Source organism: Elephas maximus, chromosome 11 (assembly GCF_024166365.1).
Source record: "Elephas maximus indicus isolate mEleMax1 chromosome 11, mEleMax1 primary haplotype, whole genome shotgun sequence".
Taxonomy (NCBI): Eukaryota; Metazoa; Chordata; class Mammalia; order Proboscidea; family Elephantidae; genus Elephas; species Elephas maximus.
The window spans coordinates 9666539-9686702 of record NC_064829.1 but is presented as its reverse complement, the minus strand read 5'-3'; the positions used below and the strand labels follow the sequence as shown (position 1 = coordinate 9686702).

The following is a 20164-nucleotide window of genomic DNA, read 5'->3' as shown; positions in this document are numbered from 1 at the left end:
AATTATAGAAGACATTAAGGATGGAATAAAGAAATTCATAAAATCCAATGAGAATGAAAACACTTCCTATCAGAACCTTTGGGACACAGCAAAAGCAGTGCTCAGAGGCCAATTTATATCAATAAATGCACACATACAAAAAGAATAAAGGGGCAAAATCAAAGAATTATCCATACAACTTGAACAAATAGAAAGAGAGCAACAAAAGAAACCCACAGGCACCAGAAGAAAATAAATAATAGAAATTAGAGCTGAACTAAATGAAATACGAAATAGAAAAACAATTGAAAGAATTAACAAGACCAAAAGTTGGTTTTTTGAAAAAATCAACAAAATTGATAAACACCTGATCAAACTGACAAAAGAAAAACAGGAGAGGAAGCAAATAACCTGAATAAGAAATGAGATGGGCGATGTTACAACAGACCCAACTGAAATTAAAAGAATCATATCAGAATACTATGAAAAGCTATACTCAAACAAATTTGAAAACCTAGAAGAAATGGATGAATTCCTAGAAACACACTACCTACCTAAACTAACACAAGCAGAGGTAAAAAAGAGGTAGAACAACTAAATAGACCGATAACAAGAGAATGAAAAGATAATCAAAAAACTCCCAACAAAAAAAAAACTGAACTAAATGAAATAGAGAACAGAAAAACAAGTGAAAGTGTTAACAAGACCAAAAGCTAGTTCTCAAAAAAATTAACAAAATCGATAAGTCATTGGCCAAACTGACAACAGAAAAACAGGAGAAGAAATGGATGAATTTCTAGAAACACACTACCTACCTAAACTAACACAAACAGAGGTAGAACAACTGAATAAACCATAACAAAAGAGGAGATTGAAAAGGTAATTAAAAACTCCAAAAAACATCAAAAAAATCCCTGGCCGTGACGGCTTCACTGCAGAGTTCTACCAAACTTTCAGAGAAGAGTTAACACCACGACTACTAAAGATATTTTAGAGCATAGAAAAAGATGGAATACTCCCAAACTCATTCTATGAAGCCAGCATCCCAAAACCAGGTAAAGACACCACCAAAAGAAAATTACAGACCTATATCCCTTAGATGCAAAAATCCTCAACAAAATTGTAGCCAATAGAATTCAACAACATATCAAAAAATAATTCACCATGACTAAGTGGGATTCATACCAGGTATGCAGGGATGGTTCAACATTAGAAAAACAATTAATGTAATTCATCATATAAATAAAATAGAAGAACCACGTGATCTTATCAGTTGATGCAGAAAAGGCATTTGACAAAGTTCAACACCCATTCATGATAATAACTCTCAGCAAAATCAGAATAGAAGGGAAGTTCCTCAACATAATAAAGGGCATTTATACAAAGTCAACAGCCAGCATCATCCTAAATGGAGAGAATCTGAAAATATTCTTCTCGAGAAAGGGAACCAAAAAAGGATGTCCTTTATCACCTAGCCAGAGCAATTAGGCTAGATAAAAAAATAAAGGGCATCCAGATTGGTAAGGAAGAAGTACAAGTATCTGTATTTGCAGACGACATGATCTTATATACAGAAAACCCTAAAGAATCCTGAAGAAAACTACTGAAACTAATAGAAGAGTTCAGCAGAGCATCAGGATACAAGATAAACATACGAAAATCAGTTGCATTCCTCTACACCAACAAAGAGAACATGGAAGAGGAAATCACCAAATCAATACCATTTACACTAGCCCCCAAGAAAATAAAATACTTAAGAATAAATCTAACCAGAGACATAAAAGATTTATACAAAGAAAACTACAAGACACTACTGCAAGAAACCAAAAGAGACCTACATAAATGGGAACACATACCTTGCTCATGGATCAGAAGACTCAACATTGTAAAAATGTCTATTCTACCAAAAGCGACTTATAGATACAATTCAATTCTGATCCAGATTCCAACCACATTTTTTTTTTTCCAACCACATTTTTTAATGAGATAGAGTAACAAATCACCAACTTCATACGGCAGGGAAAGAGGCCCCGTGTAAGTAAAAAAAAAAAACATTACTGAAAAAGAAGAACAAAGTGGGAGGCCTCACACTGCCTGATTTTAGAACCTATTATACTGCCACAGTAGTCAAAACAGCCTGGTCCTGGTACAACAACAGTTACATAGACCAACGGAACAGGATTGAGAATCTAGACATAAATCCATCCACATATGAGCAGCTGATGTTTGACAAGGTCCAAAGTCAGTTAAATGGGGAAAAGACAGTCTCTTTAACAAATGGTCCTGGCATAACTGGATATCCATCTGTGAAAAAAATGAAATAAGACCCATACCTCACACCATGCACAAAAACTAACTCCAAATGGATCGAAGACCTAAATATAAAATTTAAATGATAAAGATCATGGAAGAAAAAATAGAGACAATGCTAGGAGCCCTAATACATGGCATAAACAGTACAAAAGACATTACTACTAAGGCACAAGCACCAGAAGAAAAACTAGATACCTGGGAGCTCCTGAAAATCAAACACCTGTGCCCATACAAAGTCTTCACCAAATGAGTAAAAAGATTACCTACAGATTGGGAAAAAGTTTTTAGCTATGACATTTCTGATCAGCAGCTGATCTCTAAAATCTACATGATACTGCAAAAATTGGACAACAAAAAGACAAATAACCCAATGAAAAAATGGGCCAAGGATATGAACAGACACTTCACTAAAGAAGACATTCAGGCAGCTGACAGATACATGAGGAAATGCTCACCACAATCATTAGCCATTAGAGAAATGCAAAGCAAAACTGCAATGAGATACCATCTCACTCCAACAAGGCTGGCGTTAATCCAAAAAAACACAAAATAATAAAGTTGGCGAGGTTGTGGAGAGACTGGAACACTTATAACTGCTGGTGGGAATGTAAAATGGTGCAACCACTTTGGAAATTGATTTGGCACATCCTTAAAAAGCTAGAAGTAGAACTACCCTGTGATCCAGTAGTCCTACTCCTTGGACTACATCTTAGAGAAATAAGAGCCTATACACAAACAGATATATGCACACCAATGTTCATTGTAGCACTGTTTACACTAGCAAAAAGATGGAAGCAACAAAGTTGCCCATCAACGGATGAATGGATAAATAAATCATGGTATATTTTTACAATGGAATACTGCACATCAATAAAGAACAATGATGAATCCGTGAAACATTTCCTAACATGGAAGAAACTGGAAGGCATTATGCTGAGTGAAATTAGTTGCAAAAGTACAAATATTGTATAAGACCACTGTTACAAGAACTGGAAAAATAGTTTAAACAGAGAAGAAAATATTCTTTGATGGTTACGAGAGTGGGGAGGGAGGGGGAGAGGGAGAGGGGTTTTCACTAATTAGGCAGTAGATAAGAACTATTTTAGGTGAAGGGAAAGACAATACACAATACAGGAGAGTTCAGGAAAACGACTAAACCAGAAGCAAAGAAGTTTGCTGAATAAACTGAACACTTCGAAGGACAGCGTAGCAGAGGCGGGGGTTTGGGGACTATGGTTTCAGGTGAAATCGAGGTCAACTGGCATAATAAAATCTATTAAGACAATATTCTGCATCCCATTTTGTACAGTGGCGTCTGGGGTCTTAAACGTTAGCAGGTGGCCACCTAAGATGCATCAACTCATCTCAACCCCCATGGAGGAAAGGAGAACGAAGAACACCAAAGACACAAGGTAATCATGAGGCCAAGAGACAGAAAGGGCCACATAAACCAGAGACTACATCAGTCTGAGACCAGAAGAACTAGATGGTGCCTGGCTACAACCAATGACTGCCCTGACAGGGAACACAACAGAGAATCCCTGATGGATCAGGAGAGCAGTCGGATGCAGACTTCAAATTCTTGTGAAAGAACTGGACTTAGTGGTCTGACTGAGACTAGAAGGACCCCAGAGGTCACCGGCCCCAGACCTTCTGTTATCCCAAGGCAGGAACCATTCCCAAAGCCAACTCTTCAGACATGGGCTGGACTGGAATATAAGATAGAAAACGATACTGGTGAGGAGTAAGCTTCTTGGCTTAAGTACATACATGAGACTATGTGGGCAGCTTCTGTCTGGAGAGGAGATGAGAAGGCAGAGGAGGACAGAAGCTGGCTGAATGGACACGGAAATACAGGGTGGAGAGAAGGAGTATGATGTCTCATTAGAGGGAGAGCAACTAGGAGTACATAGCAAGGCATATATGAATTTTTGTATGAGAGACTGACTTGATTTGTAAACTGACTGAAAGCACAATTAAAAAAAAAAAAAAAAGATTAAGCAAGGAAGTAGCAGCAGTGGGGGAAGAGAGATGCCAAGCTACATGAAGATCACCCAGGAGCAAAAGCTGAAAAGCATCTAGGACCTTCCTCCAGAACCAATAGAGAGAGAAAGCCTTCTCTTAGAGTCAGTGCACTGAATTTGGACTTCAAGCCTCCTAAACTGTGAGAATATACGTTTCTGTTTGTTAAAGCCACCCACTTGTAGTATTTCTGTTATAGCAGCACTAGATGACTAAGACTCTTGGGTACTGGGTCCCAGTACCTTCCCTGTGATAATGGCCCAGCTGTGTTGCCCCATGTGGGTCATCAGGGTGTCCAGTCCTTGTTAGGTGATGCCTTTGTCTGGACCCACTGGGAGGACATCATCAATATAGTGGAAGCAGGACTTTTTCCAGATCATGGCCTACCCATCGATGGGAGGTCGCCAGGTGTCTTAGTTTCTTTGTGCTGCTGTAATAGAAAAAAAAAATTTTTTTTTTTTAATAGAAATACCATAAGTGGGTGGCTTCAAAAAGCAGAAAGTTATTTGCCCATAGTGCAGGAGGCTAGAAGTCCAAATTCAGGACACTGGCTCAAGGGAAAGGCTCTCTGTCAGATCGGGGGAGGGTCCTTGTCTTGGTTTCTGTAGCCCCACCTTCCTCAGTTCCTTGGGGATCATCAGGTGACAGCTATCTCTCGTCCCACTTTTTCCTTGCTTCTGTGTCTAATCTGCTCTTTTTACAACTCAGGTCCCTGGGTGGCACAGGTGGTTTGCACTTGACTACTGACTAAAGGTTGGTGGTTTGAATTCACTCGGCGGCCCCACAGAACAAAGGCCTGGTAATCTGCTTCTGTAAAGATTACAGCCCAAAAAAACCCTGTGAGGCAGTTCTACTCTGTAACCGATGGGGTTGCCACGAGTCACAATCTTTGACAGTAACAAGTTTGGCTTTATTTTTTTGTAACCCATTTCCTATGAAGGCAAACTGATCCTGATCACTGGTTGGGCAGGGATGCTGAGAGAGGCATTTGCTCTGTCAGTTGCTGCATACCACGTTTCCTCAGCTTGGGCACTAGCCTCTGTAACAGTCACAATGCAGGCACTGTCAGCAACAAGGGCGGCACTACAGCATTGTGTCAGTCACAGAGGCCATCACTGCCCACACCCTATCGAGGCTACAGTGGATGGGAAGAGCCCCCTCTCCCCCCATGCCCAGCACTACAGGGCACAGTGAGGGAGTCTGGCAGGGGTGGCGGTTGCCACCTTTATGCCAGTCTTTCTCTGTTGGTCAGTGTTTGAGGCGGGAGGCTCTGAGAGCCATGTGAATGGTCACCCCTGTAATGCCACGGTGGCTGAGCAAATGCAGCCGTCTAGCCACCAGGCAGCATGGAGGGAGCATCACCCAACTCCACCGATGCTGTGCTCAGCTGTCATGGCGGTGGCTTCTGTCAGGGCACTGTGACGGAAGAGGTCTGTAGTAATGCCCCACACGGTGCCACTGTCCCTCAGCAAGCGTAGCAGGATTACCACATTTATTGTGGAGGTGAACTAGCCAGGTTTCTAAGGTCTCTTCAGGCCACCGTGCAAAGCGATCCCAAAGGGGTCTACTTTCCTTTTCACTGGAGCTTAAAGAACTCACTGTATGGCAGGGCATTTATCAGTGCCAGGGACCTTGCTGGGTTGTTTACACTCAGCTCATGACGCCTGTGACCTGGGTCCTATCATCGGACAGCTGAGCAGTGGCTAAAGGACTGCTTCCCTAGTTTTCTTAGGCCTTGGATCTTTAATCTGAGCCACCGGGTGAGCCCAGCTGGGAAGTTGGGGCTAAACCGAAGGGCCACTGGTTGCCCGTGGAACCAAAAAGTTTCTGTAAACGGCTGTGAGCACTCCCCGAGCCCCACTGGCAGAGTGCTTTCTGCTACTGTGGAACAGCATCATGCTCAGTTGACTAACCACGCTCGCTGTACCGGTTTGTCAAGCTGCCAAGTGTGGAAGTGGTCGATTAGGACAATGAGCCAAACTGAAGCTAACAACCAAGGCTTTATTCACTTACTGCAGGCGTGCAGGCACGAGGCGAAAGAGAAGGGCGCTGGCTCCCCAGTGTTCCATTTTCTCTACAGAACTGTACCTTACCTGCGAGGATCAGATGGATTCAGCATAGAGCAGGGGAAGGTTTCACTGCCAAGGAGCTTTGAATACAAGGCTCCTGCTTCTTTATGGACTGGTGATCTGCGGAAAGGATAGGGGTGGGCAGGAGTGGAAAAGTACCAAGACGAAGTGGAGAAAAGTGCATTAGCCAGGTCCCCCAATCAATGTGCCTGAGCTGGCAGTGCAGGTCAGTGTGGCCGCTGGGGTGAGAGCAGGGCTGAGTCCTTCTCTGCAGCTCCCTCCAGAGACTGCCACGCACCAGCTGGGCACTAAGTCTGGTGTGGGGAGGGCAGCTTCCTCCTGAAGCCTGCCAGGCAAAGCCTTGTAATTGCTTGTGGTCTGGCCAGGTGGGGCGTACACGGGACTTCGGACTAGAGCTGTACTCCATGTATATATTCGTTTTAATGTACCTTCAATTAAAACCGAAAGAAAAGCCTTTTAATAAAAGCACTGATTTGGATTTTATTGCCACTCAGGAGCCTAGGCATCTTGACTCCCACACAGTCTGGCAGTTTGCAGATCTCAAGGATGGATTGTTTATGCTGGCTGATTGTGTTTCTCCCACCAGCCACCCCTGGGACACGGTCATCAAGGCTGCCATGAGGAAGTATCCAAATCCGATGAATCCTTGCGTTGTGGGAGTGGATGTCTTGGAGCGGACTGTGGACTGCCGTGGCCGGCTTCACAGCCACCGCCTGCTGAGTACTGAGTGGGGGCTGCCCATGCTGGTGAAAGCGGTGAGCCCCAGGCTGCATGCTGTCTGCTCAGTTCTACCTATGGGAAATAACCACCTTTGCCTGGAGCTCCCAGTCACAATTCTGGGAACTCAAGTGTTGATTTGTTTCTCTGTAAACTTCATTTAGTCATCCATCCCTCTGCTTCAAAATATGTCTCGAATCCCACTAAGTTTTAACCCTCCCGTCACCCTCAACCTTAGCTCAAGCCACCATCTAAACCCTCCCTTCTGCCTCTCTCCACAAAACTGCCAGAGGGCTCGTTTTCAAATGTAAATCTGCTGATGACTTCTCCTTGCCCAGAACACGCTGTTGACTTCCTCTCAACTTGAGTCCAGAGTCTTTACATGGTCCATTGAACTACAAGTGGTCTTGACTTTGTCCTTGTCTCTGCCTGTTTTCCCCTCCCTGCGGCCTTGGCTGTCCCCTGCTCCACAAACACAGCACGTGGGCTTCTGCTTCAGGGTCTTGGGTCGGATGTCCTCTTGGCCTGACATGCTGTACCCTAGAACTTGACTCAAAAGTCCCGTTGGCAGAGGGGCTTTCCCCATCTAAAGTAGTACTCCCTTCACCCCAGGCTGTTACCTACTTTTGTGTTTGTCAGAGTACCTACTACTGTCTCAAACTCAGCTAGAGGTCACTCATTTGTTTAACGTCTCTCTCACCCACTAGGATGGAAGTACCCTGAAGACAAAGATTTTGTCTGTTTGTACATTGTTGTATCCCCATTGAATTATTTGTTGGATGAATGAATGAATGAATTAGTAAATGAAACAGTATTTTGTGTTTGATGGTATGAAACAAAGCTTTTTGACACAACACTAAGCTAGTTTTGCTTTGTTTTTTAGATTTTGGGAACCAGTAGGACTTTGACATACATCAAAGAACATTCTGTTGTGGATCCAGTGGAAAAGAAAATGGAACTTTGTTCCACCAATGTAAGCAATGACCTAAGACGAGAAAGGTGCTTAATATTTCTTGGTGATGGTGCGTAATGCCTTCCTTTACTTTTATTTCCAGTTCCCCTTTGGTCTCAGTGATTTTTTTAATATTTAATGGAAAGGCAAGATTTATTTAGCAGTATTTTATTTGTCTTTTTATTCAAGTGTAATAAAGATCTAGAAAAATGCATATAATGATGAATTGTCACAAGCGGAACACACCTGTGTAACCAGCAGGCTGATAAAAAGCTGGGACATGACCAGCACCCAGGAGCTCCCACCACTGGCCTGACTTCCAGTAGAGGAAGCCCAGTGTTTAAAACAACTAAAGGCAGACCCGCTCTGGGTAAAAAGGGGCAGGGGGAGTCCTTGAGGTCACTCACTTTCCTTCCCCTGAAGGGGTCACTGAAGCATCTTTGAGCCTCTAAGAAATCCGTGGAACTCACTTTGAAAACCACCAGCTCAGCTTAGAGCAATAGCCTCTATTGTCTGTGCTATTAGTCTCTCTACTAGTCCATCCTCTGCTCAGCTCACAGATTCTTCCTGCCGAAAGATTAAGCTCTGAACTGATTACTAGATAAAGACCAAACTCCTTAGTACAGGATTAATACAGGATTTTGCCTATGGCCTGCCTTCCCGACTTAGCGCCCTTCTCTCACCCCGTAAAGGTACAGGGAGTCTTTCAGGTGCCCTTGGAGAAGCCAGTCCCCTTTCCATTCCTGACAATTTATGTATCATGTTCTCTGTCTGGGAAGTCCTTTACTTGGAAAACCCCACTTCCACCTTCAGGAAAAGCTCAGCGGTCAGTAGGGAGGGACCGTTTACACTCTCAAGTAGAAAGGAAATGGAGTTAGGACCGACTTGTGTTTAAATTCTGGGACTATCACTTGATGGATGTGTGGCTTTGGGTAAGTCACTTACCTTTTCTGAGTCTTAAGTTCCTTATCGAAATTAAAAAAAAAACAACTCAGTATTGATATGAGGATTAATGACGGGAAATGAGGTTTATAAAGTACAGCATTTGGTATAATTCATGTATCCTGACATTAAATATGGTCATTATGTTGTTCAGCCATCATTATTAACTGTTGATTATATTGCTTTTGACTAAACTTTGTTTTTTTAAAGATGGCCTTCTGTTGGAATTGGCTCTTAAGAAGCAGGCTGATTGGTTTAGACATGATATATTCTAAAACTCCACTGTCGAATGTGGTAGCTACCAGCCACATGTGGCTATTTAAACTTTAGTGAATTAAAGTTAAATAAAATAAATTTCATTTCACAGTCACAGTAGCCACATTTCAAGAGCTCCTTAGCCACAGTGTTTGCCGACTGCCTGTTGTGAAATGCAGGTATAGAACATTTCTGTTGTCACCGAAAACCCTGGTAGATGGTGCTAGTCTAGAGCTCTAGCTTTTAAATGGGTTTTAATAGGAAATACTGTAAATGGAAGTGAGAAGTCAGCTTCTTTACAGGAAGCAGTACTTGAAGAGATAAGGTATGCACGCTCTTGCAGTCTGTATGTAGACTCAGGGTTCCATCACATGAGCTCTCAGGAGACTGTCCCCACAACTGGGGCTCGTGTGGGTGGGTGAAAGCTTCTTGCTCACTTACCTGGGTACTAACTGAGGAATATTTCATTCTTTTCTACAACTGCTGATGGTGTTGGCCATTTGTGAGAGCACCTTGCAGGTCAGAACCTTGCTCACATTTTGGGCTTTAGGGTTGGAGAGAAGGTAGATGTTATGGGTTGAACTGTGTCTCTCTCTCAAAATATGTGTTGTAAATCCTAACTCCTGTAGAGGTTATAATCCCATTTGGGAATGGGTTTTCTTTGTTATGTTAATGAGGCAGTGTTGATATAGGCTATGTTTTAAGTCAGTCTCTTTTGAGATATAAAAGAGTAGATTAAGCAAACAGAAAGCAAGAAGAGATGGGGGAAGATAGGTGCCAAGCCACATAGAGATCACCATGGAACCCCAGAACAGAAGTGGAAAAGAAATGGGGACCTTCTCCCAGAATCGACAGAGAGAATGCCCTTCCCTAGAGCCCATGCCCTTAATTTGGACTTCTAACCTCCTAAACTGTGAGAAAGTAAATTTCTGTTTTTTAAAGCTACCTACTTATGATATTTCTGTTATAGCAGCACTAAGTAAGGCAGTAGGTGACAATAGCAAGAAAAAATGTCTGGGCTTTACGCGATGGTACTTCCTGAGCCTAAATGTTCTGTACTGGTTCCAGTAAGTACTAATCTGTGATGCAAGCATCTGAATAAATGGTTTGGGAAGAAATGGAAGAGAAATAGAAGCTAAAGCCATTGTTTCTGTTTTTTTCAAGATCACACTCACAAATTTGGTGTCAGTTGATGAGAGGCTGGTGTACACTCCCCATCCTGAGAACCCTGGAATGTAAGCCATTGCCTCCTGGTTTGACCCCTGAAGTCTGAGGGCCAGGGCAGGCCCATTAGCCTCTACTTTTTGCTCTTCCTTCTGCAGGACTGTGCTCACCCAAGAAGCCATCATCACGGTGAAGGGCATTAGCCTAGGCAGCTATTTAGAAAGTTTAATGGCCAACACAATATCGTCCAATGCGAAGAAGGTATGTGTCTCATTCCAGGGGCCTGTGTGTGTAGTTGTTATGTGCCAGATTAAGTGGGTGAAATTCTTAGTCTCAGAAATCCTACTGAGGGCTGGGCTCTCCTTCTTTAGCTGAGTTCTTAATGCCACTGCATTTTCTGTGGCTACATTCAGAACTAGCGGTGGGGAAAGGCTGGCTCAGGTCTGAGTGGAAAGTGCGCCTGGAAGCCAAGGGAGCCACCATGGTATTTTTCTTATTAGGGAAAGTATGGAGTAAATATGGAACAACTATCACTTCAAAGAGCTGAAATATCGTGGGCTCAACAAAACAAACACACGAACCCTACATATCAGAAAGCTATTATTGGGCTAGCATTGTCAGGGAGGATATTCTTGATATTTAGTAGGATAGGCATTACGTGACTTGGGCTGAATCCTCTCCATTTGTGGTGTTTCCCTGGAGACAGCTGCCACCTTTCTGTCTCTACGTTGACAGAATTTGGGAGTGAGCTTTGTGGAGGTGAGAGGTGAAAGGATGGGCTTCACACAAAGCCATCGGTGGCTCTCCCCTTCTCCCAGAGTCACTAAGGGTGAAGCGTAGGCTTAGAGAGGCAGGGATTGTCCAGGGATTGTCTCTCTCCTGCTCTGAGGTGACATAAAGAGTGCGGATGCTTTGGAAGGAAGATGTCACTCAGCAGAGCAGGGCCTTCGCTTTTTACCTTACCCTACCGCATGTCCCTCTAGCCCACCACTCCCAACTCTTTCCTCCCTTTCTCTCCCAAATGTTTTTTTTTTATCTTGGTCAAATGTGACTCTTCATTTTTCAGGATCAGTAAAATGATATACTTTCCTTTCTTATATATTTAATGACAAATTAGCTGAAGACCACTAATGGCTTGCGTGAGTCTAGTCACTCATAAAAGAGTCAGTCTGCCCTATTTTTTAGAAAAATCCAGATTTCGGCGGGAGCTTAGCTTAGTTCAGTGAAGTTAGAGAGACCACAGGGATCAGAGGTGCACAGCAATGAAAGGCAAATGTCATCCAGCTCTGCCTGCCCTCTGAGCCCTTGTAGGGTAAGGCAGACCTTACTTGACTTTGTATTTCTAGTGTCTGGCTCAGGGTAGGCACCGGAAATGTTTGCTGAAATAGAAATTATGTTTCAGTTTGTATGAGGAAGGGAATACTCAGGCCAAAGCCACCTCAGACATTTTATGAGGAAAGACAGGATGAACTCAGCGAGGCCAAATTGGCTGTGTTTTGTTTTCCTTTATCTTAGAGGTTGTGGTGTTGAAGGCTTGATGGAGTATCACTGCCTCCCTCTAGCCAGCACGTGGAATAATCTTTGTAGCCTTAGTTACCATTTGGGAGGTAATTCTTGTGTTATGCCTGGTGGCAGCTAGTGGCCCAAGAGTGGTTGCAGGTGTTGGAGACAGAGAGGTCATACTGTGGAAAAGATAGCTGCTCTAGGTAAAACAAGGTATGAAGGAGGTCCTTGAGGTTACTTACCCCCGCTTTCCTTGAAGGGGCTGCTGAGGCCTCTTTGAATCTCTGAGAAGTCTATGGAACTCACTTTGAAAACCACTGGCCTTCCTGTGGCCTCCTTGGCCTCTCCCGCGGCAGCCTCAAAGCTGGGAGGTAGGGAGCCTGAGGTTATGGGGCATGCTCTCGGGTAGCTAATCAGACCCACAGAGGAGGCTGGGAAGGAGGCTGCTGCTTGTGCCCCGAACTCCACCTACAGAGGGAGCTGCACTGCGATGAGAAGGTGCCGCTGTGTTTTGCTAGCACAGGACCACGTTCATGCCAAGCTTGGAACTGCCTGCCTTACTGAAAGACAGCTGCCGAGAGGCTGCCACAGCATCTGGCCTAGCATCTCAGGGCTTCCACTGCGGTTCCTGTGACGGCCCGCTGCTTGCTGTCTGGACCGAGGGGGCAGACTTTCTTACACCACATTGAAATCTTTTCTGTGTTACTCCAGGGGTGGGCTGCAATTGAGTGGATAATTCAAACTTCTGAAGGCGCTGTAAGCTAATGGGCCCTGCACTGTGCCTTGTGAGGAGCAGTGATAACGGCAGCACTCAGGAACCGGTACAGATTTCAGCATCTCTTCCCCGTGTGCATGGTGCGTGAGCGTGCAGGGACGTTAAAGATGCAGCTGCGTGTGTCTCTCGCCCCACGCTCCTCAGTGGCTTCTGCAGTGAGAAGCACCATCGCCAGGCTCCCCTGTTTCTAGTCATTGTTTCATGGCTGGATTCATTTTCAAGGGAAACTTGGACATTTGTTACCTGGTGTCTGGTGAAGACAGTTCAGCTACTTCTGCAAACTGTTCCCACTACTTGGTTGCTTAAACAACTCTCAAAACGTGTGCATAGTTAGCAAAGAAGCTTTCATTAGGAGGCCAGATGGTGGGAGGACTCTCATTTTGGGTAGAATGTGAAGATTGGTCCACGTCCATATAAAGAATATCATGTGTACTGGAGCAGTGCTGCAGCAAGGAGAAAGTTGGCTGGTCTTTCCCTTGCTGTAGGCCCTTGCTTGGCCTCCTGATTGTGCCGGTTATTTGCGGGCAGTGATAGAAGTCGTTGCAGGATTTCCTGGAGCTTTACAAACATTTCCTGCTCTCCTCGGCCCCCAGCGGCTGGACCATCAGAAGCTGCGCTGACATTTAGTTGTTCAGCAGTCGTCCCCATGCTCTACAAGAAAATAAACCAGCTTCTTGCTTCCCTTTGTTTCGGGAGTCCTTACCCTGCCTGGTAACACTCCACCTAGCTAGCCCTCCTGCTTGCATGGCCCAGCTGTCCCCGGCCTGCTGGCTTGCTCCCAGCGCGTGTGAGCACTCTGTCACCCCCCGCCCATCAGCAAATGAGGGCTGTGTGGCTTCAGGCTTCTTTAATAACTGCTTGCTTATTTTGCTTAACTCACTGATGCTTCTGTTTGCCAGACCTTCACCTTGAACCCAAGGTCATGGTCTGTCCCTGGGTCTCTTCTTTCATAGACACACTCCTGAATCAAACACATTCAGAGAGCTTGCTTGCCTGGTGCAAAGGGCACACTCCACGGCATCTGTGTGTGCGTGTTGCTGTCACTTAAGTGAGTCATAGACTCTGTCAGATTCTGTTTCCTCATAAGATAGAGCTAAACTGCCTGAATCTTTAATCAGATACCTCACCCAAAATTACTAAATAAAAGAAGAAGAAAGGAAGGCAAGTAAGGAGGGAGGGAGGGAGAGAGAGAGAAAGAAAAAGTTCATGCTGCTCCTGACTCACTGGCTGGGATCGGAGCTTGTGGCATCTGTGTCCCGCACAGCTGAGGCTGGCTTAGGGCTCCACAGCCAGTGCCCCCCCAGGGTGGGAGCCCTGTCCCAGTCACAGGCAGAGGTCTAGGAGATTACCAGAGAGAGTGAGATGTAGCTGAGGGACAACCTTGAACAAGATGAACTGAAGGGCAGTAAGGCTACCCTCTGTCCAGCTCCCTCTCTGGGGAGCCAGGGCACCTGGGGCTGGGTCTAGCGCCCCACCAGCCTTTCTGACTCACAGGTGCTATTCTTTTCTTGATTGATTTTGTACAGTGGTCTGTTTCCCCCTTAGTAGTAGCTTCCAGCTTTTTTCTGCTAACTCGTGGTATCTTATCAAATATCTTCTCTCTTTTCAGATGTCTTCACCATTTCCCTCACATGCTCTTTAGTCAAGAGTGCCTTCACCCTTCCACATCTCTCCATGGATACCTGGCAGCTCTGTTTCTCACTTCAGATGACCTCTCCCTGCTTCATTTCTCTTCCTTTCAACCACTGTTTGTTCAATCTGTCCATGCTTCAAGTTGGGGTGCTCACCACCACCTGAAATGTCAGCACCCAAGGGGACACACATGAAGTGACCTGTGCTTGTGGGGAACCCAGTATAGGAAGCTTAAACCCGTTGGAAATTATCATTGAGCTTTTTGGAACTCTCAAATTAGGGATAAAATTAGAATTGGTTAAGAAGCACAGTGCGTTCATCCTTCAGGGTGGGGCTGGTTCATCCAGCTGATCTGGAGACCAGCAATCCCAATGATTTGGAAGCTCCCATATTATTTCCCAGCATTCAGATCCATCTTCAGAGAGGCAGGTACGTCTTGGCCCAATCCATTTGGCATGCGGGCATGGGAGGCTGGCTATTCTGGGAAGGCTTATTAAAGCAGACCGCCAGCCACCGTTTTGTTGAGGTAGCAGCAGAATTACTGTCCTGCTAGCTTTAAGGTGGTTCCAATTGGGAATTTTCATTTTCAAAAGTAAGCGATGTTTTGAATTATAGTTTGAACTATAAAAACTTTAGGTGAGGGTCTCCTGTAAAGAAAGAATAAAACTGTATTCCATTATAAGTATTTCTTTTAGATACTGCATTTTGTTTTATAATTAATAGTATTTCCAATCCAAATGAAACAAGCATGTTATTTATTTTTTTCTTTACTTTTATTTTTATCAAAGTACTGTGTGCACATAGCTTAAGGTAAAACAGAGTTAAAAGACTTCTGGCAAAACCACCCTGCCACCCTGACTCACACCCTTCCAAAATATACAGTTCCACTCTCCTGAGGCGACTCTGAACTCTTGGCTGTTTCTCGTATTTACTTCTAGATTTCTAAATAATATGCATATTCTGCTAGTTCTTTTTTTTCCCTAAATTTTATTTATTTTGTTGTTGTTGTTGAGAATATACACAGCAAAACAACACCAATTCAACAGTTCCTACATGTACAGTTCAGTGACATTGATTACGTTCTTTGAGTTGTACAACCATTCTTAACCTCCTTTTCTGAGTTCTTCATCCCGTATTAACACAAACTCACTGCCCCCTAAGGTTCCTATCCAATCTTTTGAGTTGCTGTTGTCAATTTGATCCCATATAGATTTTAAAAGGGCATAATACTCAAGGCAGACTGTTTTTACTAGTTAAGCTGAAGTATTGTTTGGATTTAAGATGACTCCAGGGCATATTTTTGGTTTAAGATTTAAAGAGTGTCTCAGAGCAGTAGTTTCAGGGGTTCATCTACTCCCCATGGCTCCAGAAAGTCTGGAGTCCATGAGAATTTGAAATTCTCTTCTGCTTGTGCACACTTTTGATCAGGATTCTTATATAGAATCTTTGATCAAAATGTTCAGTAATGATAGCCAGGCACCATCCAGTTCTTCTGGTCTCATGGCAAAGGAGGTCACTGTTCATGGAGGCAATTACCCACACATTCCGTATCCTCCTCCTATTCCTGACTCTCTTTCTTCCTCTGTTGCTCCAGGTGAATAGAAACAAATTGTTGTATCATGGATGGCCCCTTGCAAGCTTTTACGACCCCAAGCACTACACAACAAACTAGGAGGTAGAACAACAGCACTAAACATGTTATTAGCCCAGTTAACTGGGATGTACCATGAAACCATGACCATGAACCTCCAAACCAAGGAACCAGATCCCTTTGAGGTGTTTGGTTGTACATAAGCAGCCTCGGTAGCTATTCTTTTTGTGGTTGTCGTAAATATATCTATTGTACAACTTTTCCCAATTCAGTTTTTTACAGGTGTACAACTTATTGACAGCAATAATCAGCTGTGCAGCCATAACCTTAATCAATGAGATTTTTCCAGCACCAGTAACCTCCCTTTTCTGAAACATCTCTCCAGCTCCTGTAACAACTAATAAAATTTGGTCTCTGTACATTTGCCTTTTCTTGTCTTTTTATATAAGTTAGGTCAAACAATAATTGTCTTTCTGTGATGGGATTATTTTGCTCAGCATACTGTCTTCAGGCTCCTTTCACACTGTAGCATGTATCAGTACCTCATTTTTCCTGCTGGCTGAGTAGCACTCCTGTGTGTGTATGGACCACATCTTGTTTATCCATTTATCTGTTATTGGACATTTAGGTTGTTTTCACGTTTTGGCTATTGTGAATAGTGCTGCAATGAACATTCATGTACAAGGCACTTTTTGCGTCTCTGCTTTCAGATCTTTTGGTTATATGTCTACGAGTGGGATTGCTGGATCATACTGCAGTTCTGTTTTTAGTTTTTTGAGGAATCACCGCATTGTTTTCCACAATGGCTATACCATTTGCATTCCCACCAGCAATAGATAAGGGCTCCAGTTTCTCCACATCCTTGTCAACATTTAATATTTTCCTTTTTTTAAATCTTAGCCATCCCTGTGGAGTGAAATGGTATCTCATTGTGCTTTTGGTGTGCATCTCTTTGATTGCTAATGACCCTGAGAATCTTTTCATGTGACTGGTGGCTATTTGAATGTCCTCTTTGTTCTTTGCCCATTTTATGATTGGGTTATTTGTCGTTTCATCTTTAAGTTGTCAAAATTTTACATATATTTTGGTTATTAGATTTTTATCAGATACATGACTTGCAAAGGTATTCTCTAGTTGATAGCTTGTCTTTTCACTTTTTTGGTAGTCTTTCGGTGAAGAGAAGTTTTTAATTTTTATGGGGTTCCCTTTACTTGTTTTGTCTTTTGCTGTTTGTGCTTTTGTTATTATATTAGATAATCCATTGTTGAAAGCTAGGCCTGACAACGTTGCCCCTGCTTGTTCTTTGAAGAATTTTATGGTTTTGTTTGCACATTTATGTTCTTAATCCATCTTTTATTGTATATATTTATTTTTGTACGGTGTGAGGCATGGATCCTATTTCATTTTTCTGCATGTGGAAATCCAATTTTCCCAACGCCATTTATTGAAGAGATTCTTCTTTCGCCATCAAATGGATTAGTGCCCTTGTCAAAAGTCAGTTGGCCGTAGATGTGTGGGTTTATTTCTGGACTCTCAGTTCTGTTCCATTGGTCTAAGTGTCTGTTGTTACACCACTAACAGGCTTTTTGTTGTTGTTGTTGTTGTTTTTTGGCTGATGCCATTTATTTAGATTTCTTTTATTTCCTTCAATAACATTTTGTCATTTTCTCAATATAGGTCATGTGCCTCTTTTGTTATTATTTTTTTAATTTTTATTGTGCTTTAAGTGAAAGTTTACAAATCAAGCCAGTCTCTCAGATAAAAATTTATATACACCTTGCTATATACTCCTAGTTGCTCTCCCCTTAATGAGACAGCACACTTCTTCCCTCTACTGTCTATTTTCATGTCCATTTAGCTGGCTTCTGACCCCTTCTGCCCCCTCATCTCCCCTCCAGACAGGAGCTGCCCACATCGTCCTATGTGTCTACTTGATCCAAGAAGCTCACTCTTCACCAGTATCATTTTCTATCCCATAGTCCAGTCCAATCACTGCCTGAAGAGTTGGCTTTGGGAATGGTTCCTGTCTTGAGCTATCAGAAGGTGTGGGGACCATGACTGGGGTCCTTCTAGTCTCAGTCAGACCATTAAGTCTGGTCTTTTTACAAGAATTTGAAGTCTGCATCCCGATGCTCTCCTGCTCCCTCAGGGGTTCTCTGTTGCGTTCCCTGTCAGGACAGTCATCTGTTGTAGCCGGGCACTGTCTGTTTCTTCTGGTCTCAGGCTGATATAGTCTCTGGTTTACGTGGCCCTTTCTGTCTCTTGGCCTCATAATTACCTTGTGTCTTCAGTGCTCTTCATTCTCCTTTACTGCAGTGGGTTGAAACCAATTAATGCATCTTAGATGGCCACTTGATATCGTTTAAGACTCCAGACACCACTCTCCAGAGTGGGATGCAGAATATTAGTAGATTTTATTATGCCAATTGACTTACGTGTCCCCTGAAACCATGGTCCCCAAACCCTGCTCCTGCTACGCTGGCCTTTGGAGCGTTCAGTTTATTCAGGAAACTTCTTTGCTTTTGGTTTAGTCCAGTTGTGCTGACTTCTCCTGTATTGTGTGTTGTCTTTCCCTTCACCTAAGATAGTTCTTATCTACTATCTAATTAGTGAAAACCGCTCTCCCTCCCTCCCTCCCTACTCTTGTAACCATCAAAGAATATTTTCTTCTATGTTTAAACTATTTTTTGAGTTCTTATAATAGTGCTCTCATACAGTATTTTTCCTTTTGCAGCTGACTAATTTCACTCAGCATAATGCCTTCCAGATTCCTCCATGTTATGAAATGTTTCACAGATTCATCATTGTTCTTTATCGATGCATAATATTCCATTGTGTGAATATACCGTAATTTATTTATTCATTCATCTGTCAATGGACACCTCGGTTGCTTCCATCTTTTTGCTATTTTAAACAGTGAAGAGTGCATATGTCTGTTCGTGTAAAGGCTCTTATTTCTATGTATTCCAAGGAATGGGATTGCTGGGTCATATGGTAGTTGTATTTCTAGTTTTTTAAGGACGCGCCAAATCCATTTCCAAAGTGGTTGTACCATTTTACATTCCCACCAGCAGTGTATAAGTGTTCCAGTCTCTCCACAACCTCTCCAACATTTATTATTTTGTGTTTTTTAGATTAATGCCAGCCTTGTTGGAGTGAGATGGAATCCCATTGTAGTTTTGATTTGCATTTCTTTAATGGCTAATGGTCGTGAGCATTTCCTCATGTGTCTGTTAGCTACCTGAATGTCTTCTTTAGTGAAGTGCCTGTTCATATACTTTGCCTATTTTTTAATTGGATTATTTGTCTTTTCATAGTTGAGTTTTTGCAGTATCATGTAGATTTTAGAGATTAGATGCTGATCGGAAACGTCATAGCTAAAATTTTTTTCCCAGTCTAAAGGTAATCTTTTTACTTTTTGGTGAAGTCTTTGGATGAGCATAGGTGTTTGATTTTTGAGAGCTCCCTGTTATCTAGTTTCTCTTCGGCATTGTTAGTAATGTTTTGTGTACCGTTTATGCCACGTATGAGGGCTCCTAGCGTTATCCCTATTTTTTCTTCCATGATCTTTATCGTTTAAATTTTATATTTAGGTCTTTGATCCATTTTGGGTTAGTTTTTGTGTGAGGTATGGGTCTTGTTTCATTTTTTTGCAGGTGGATATCCAGTTATGCCAGCACCATTTGTTAAAGAGACTGTCTTTTCCCCATTTAACTGATTTGGGGCCTTTGTCAAATATTAGCTGCCCATATGTGGGTGGATTTATGTCTGGACTCTCAGTTCTGTTCCATTGGTCTATGTGTCTGTTGTTGTACCAGGACCAGACTGTTTTGACTACTGTGGCGGTATAATAGATTCTAAAATCAGGTAGAGTGAGGCCTCCCACTTTGTTCTTCTTTTTCAGTAATGCTTTACTTATCCAGGCCTCTTTCCCTTCCATATGAAGTTGGTGATTTGTTTCTCCATCTCATTAAAAAAATGTCGTTGGAATTTGGATCGCAATTGCATTGTATCTATAGATGGCTTTTGATAGAATAGACATTTTTACAATGTTAAGTCTTCCTGTCCATGAGCAAGGTATGTTTTTCCATTTATGTAGGTCTCTTTTGGTTTATTGCAGTACTGTCTTGTAGTTTTCTTTGTATAGTTCTTTTACATCTCCGGTAAGATTTATTTGTATTTATTTTCTCTTCTTGGATGGTATTGATTTGGTGATTTCCTCTTCGATG

General features: G+C 42.9%; 1 protein-coding gene across 10 annotated transcripts in view; it reads left to right on the top strand.

Moving 5' to 3' along the window:
- The window catches only part of PRELID3A (PRELI domain containing 3A), a 150825-nt gene that overhangs the window by 16443 nt on the left and 114218 nt on the right, over positions 1-20164 (top strand). For 5 of the 10 annotated variants that reach the window (XR_007519295.1, XM_049901005.1, XM_049901002.1 and 2 more), the window contains exons 2-5: positions 6991-7159; positions 8005-8094; positions 10435-10505; positions 10593-10695. Coding sequence is in view for 8 of the 10 variants with exons in the window: in XM_049901005.1 (XP_049756962.1) it covers positions 6991-7159; positions 8005-8094; positions 10435-10505; positions 10593-10695 (433 nt within the window). In the remaining 2 variants the exon portion in view is untranslated. The other 5 variants (XM_049901001.1, XM_049901006.1, XM_049901004.1 and 2 more) reach the window with 5 other exon arrangements.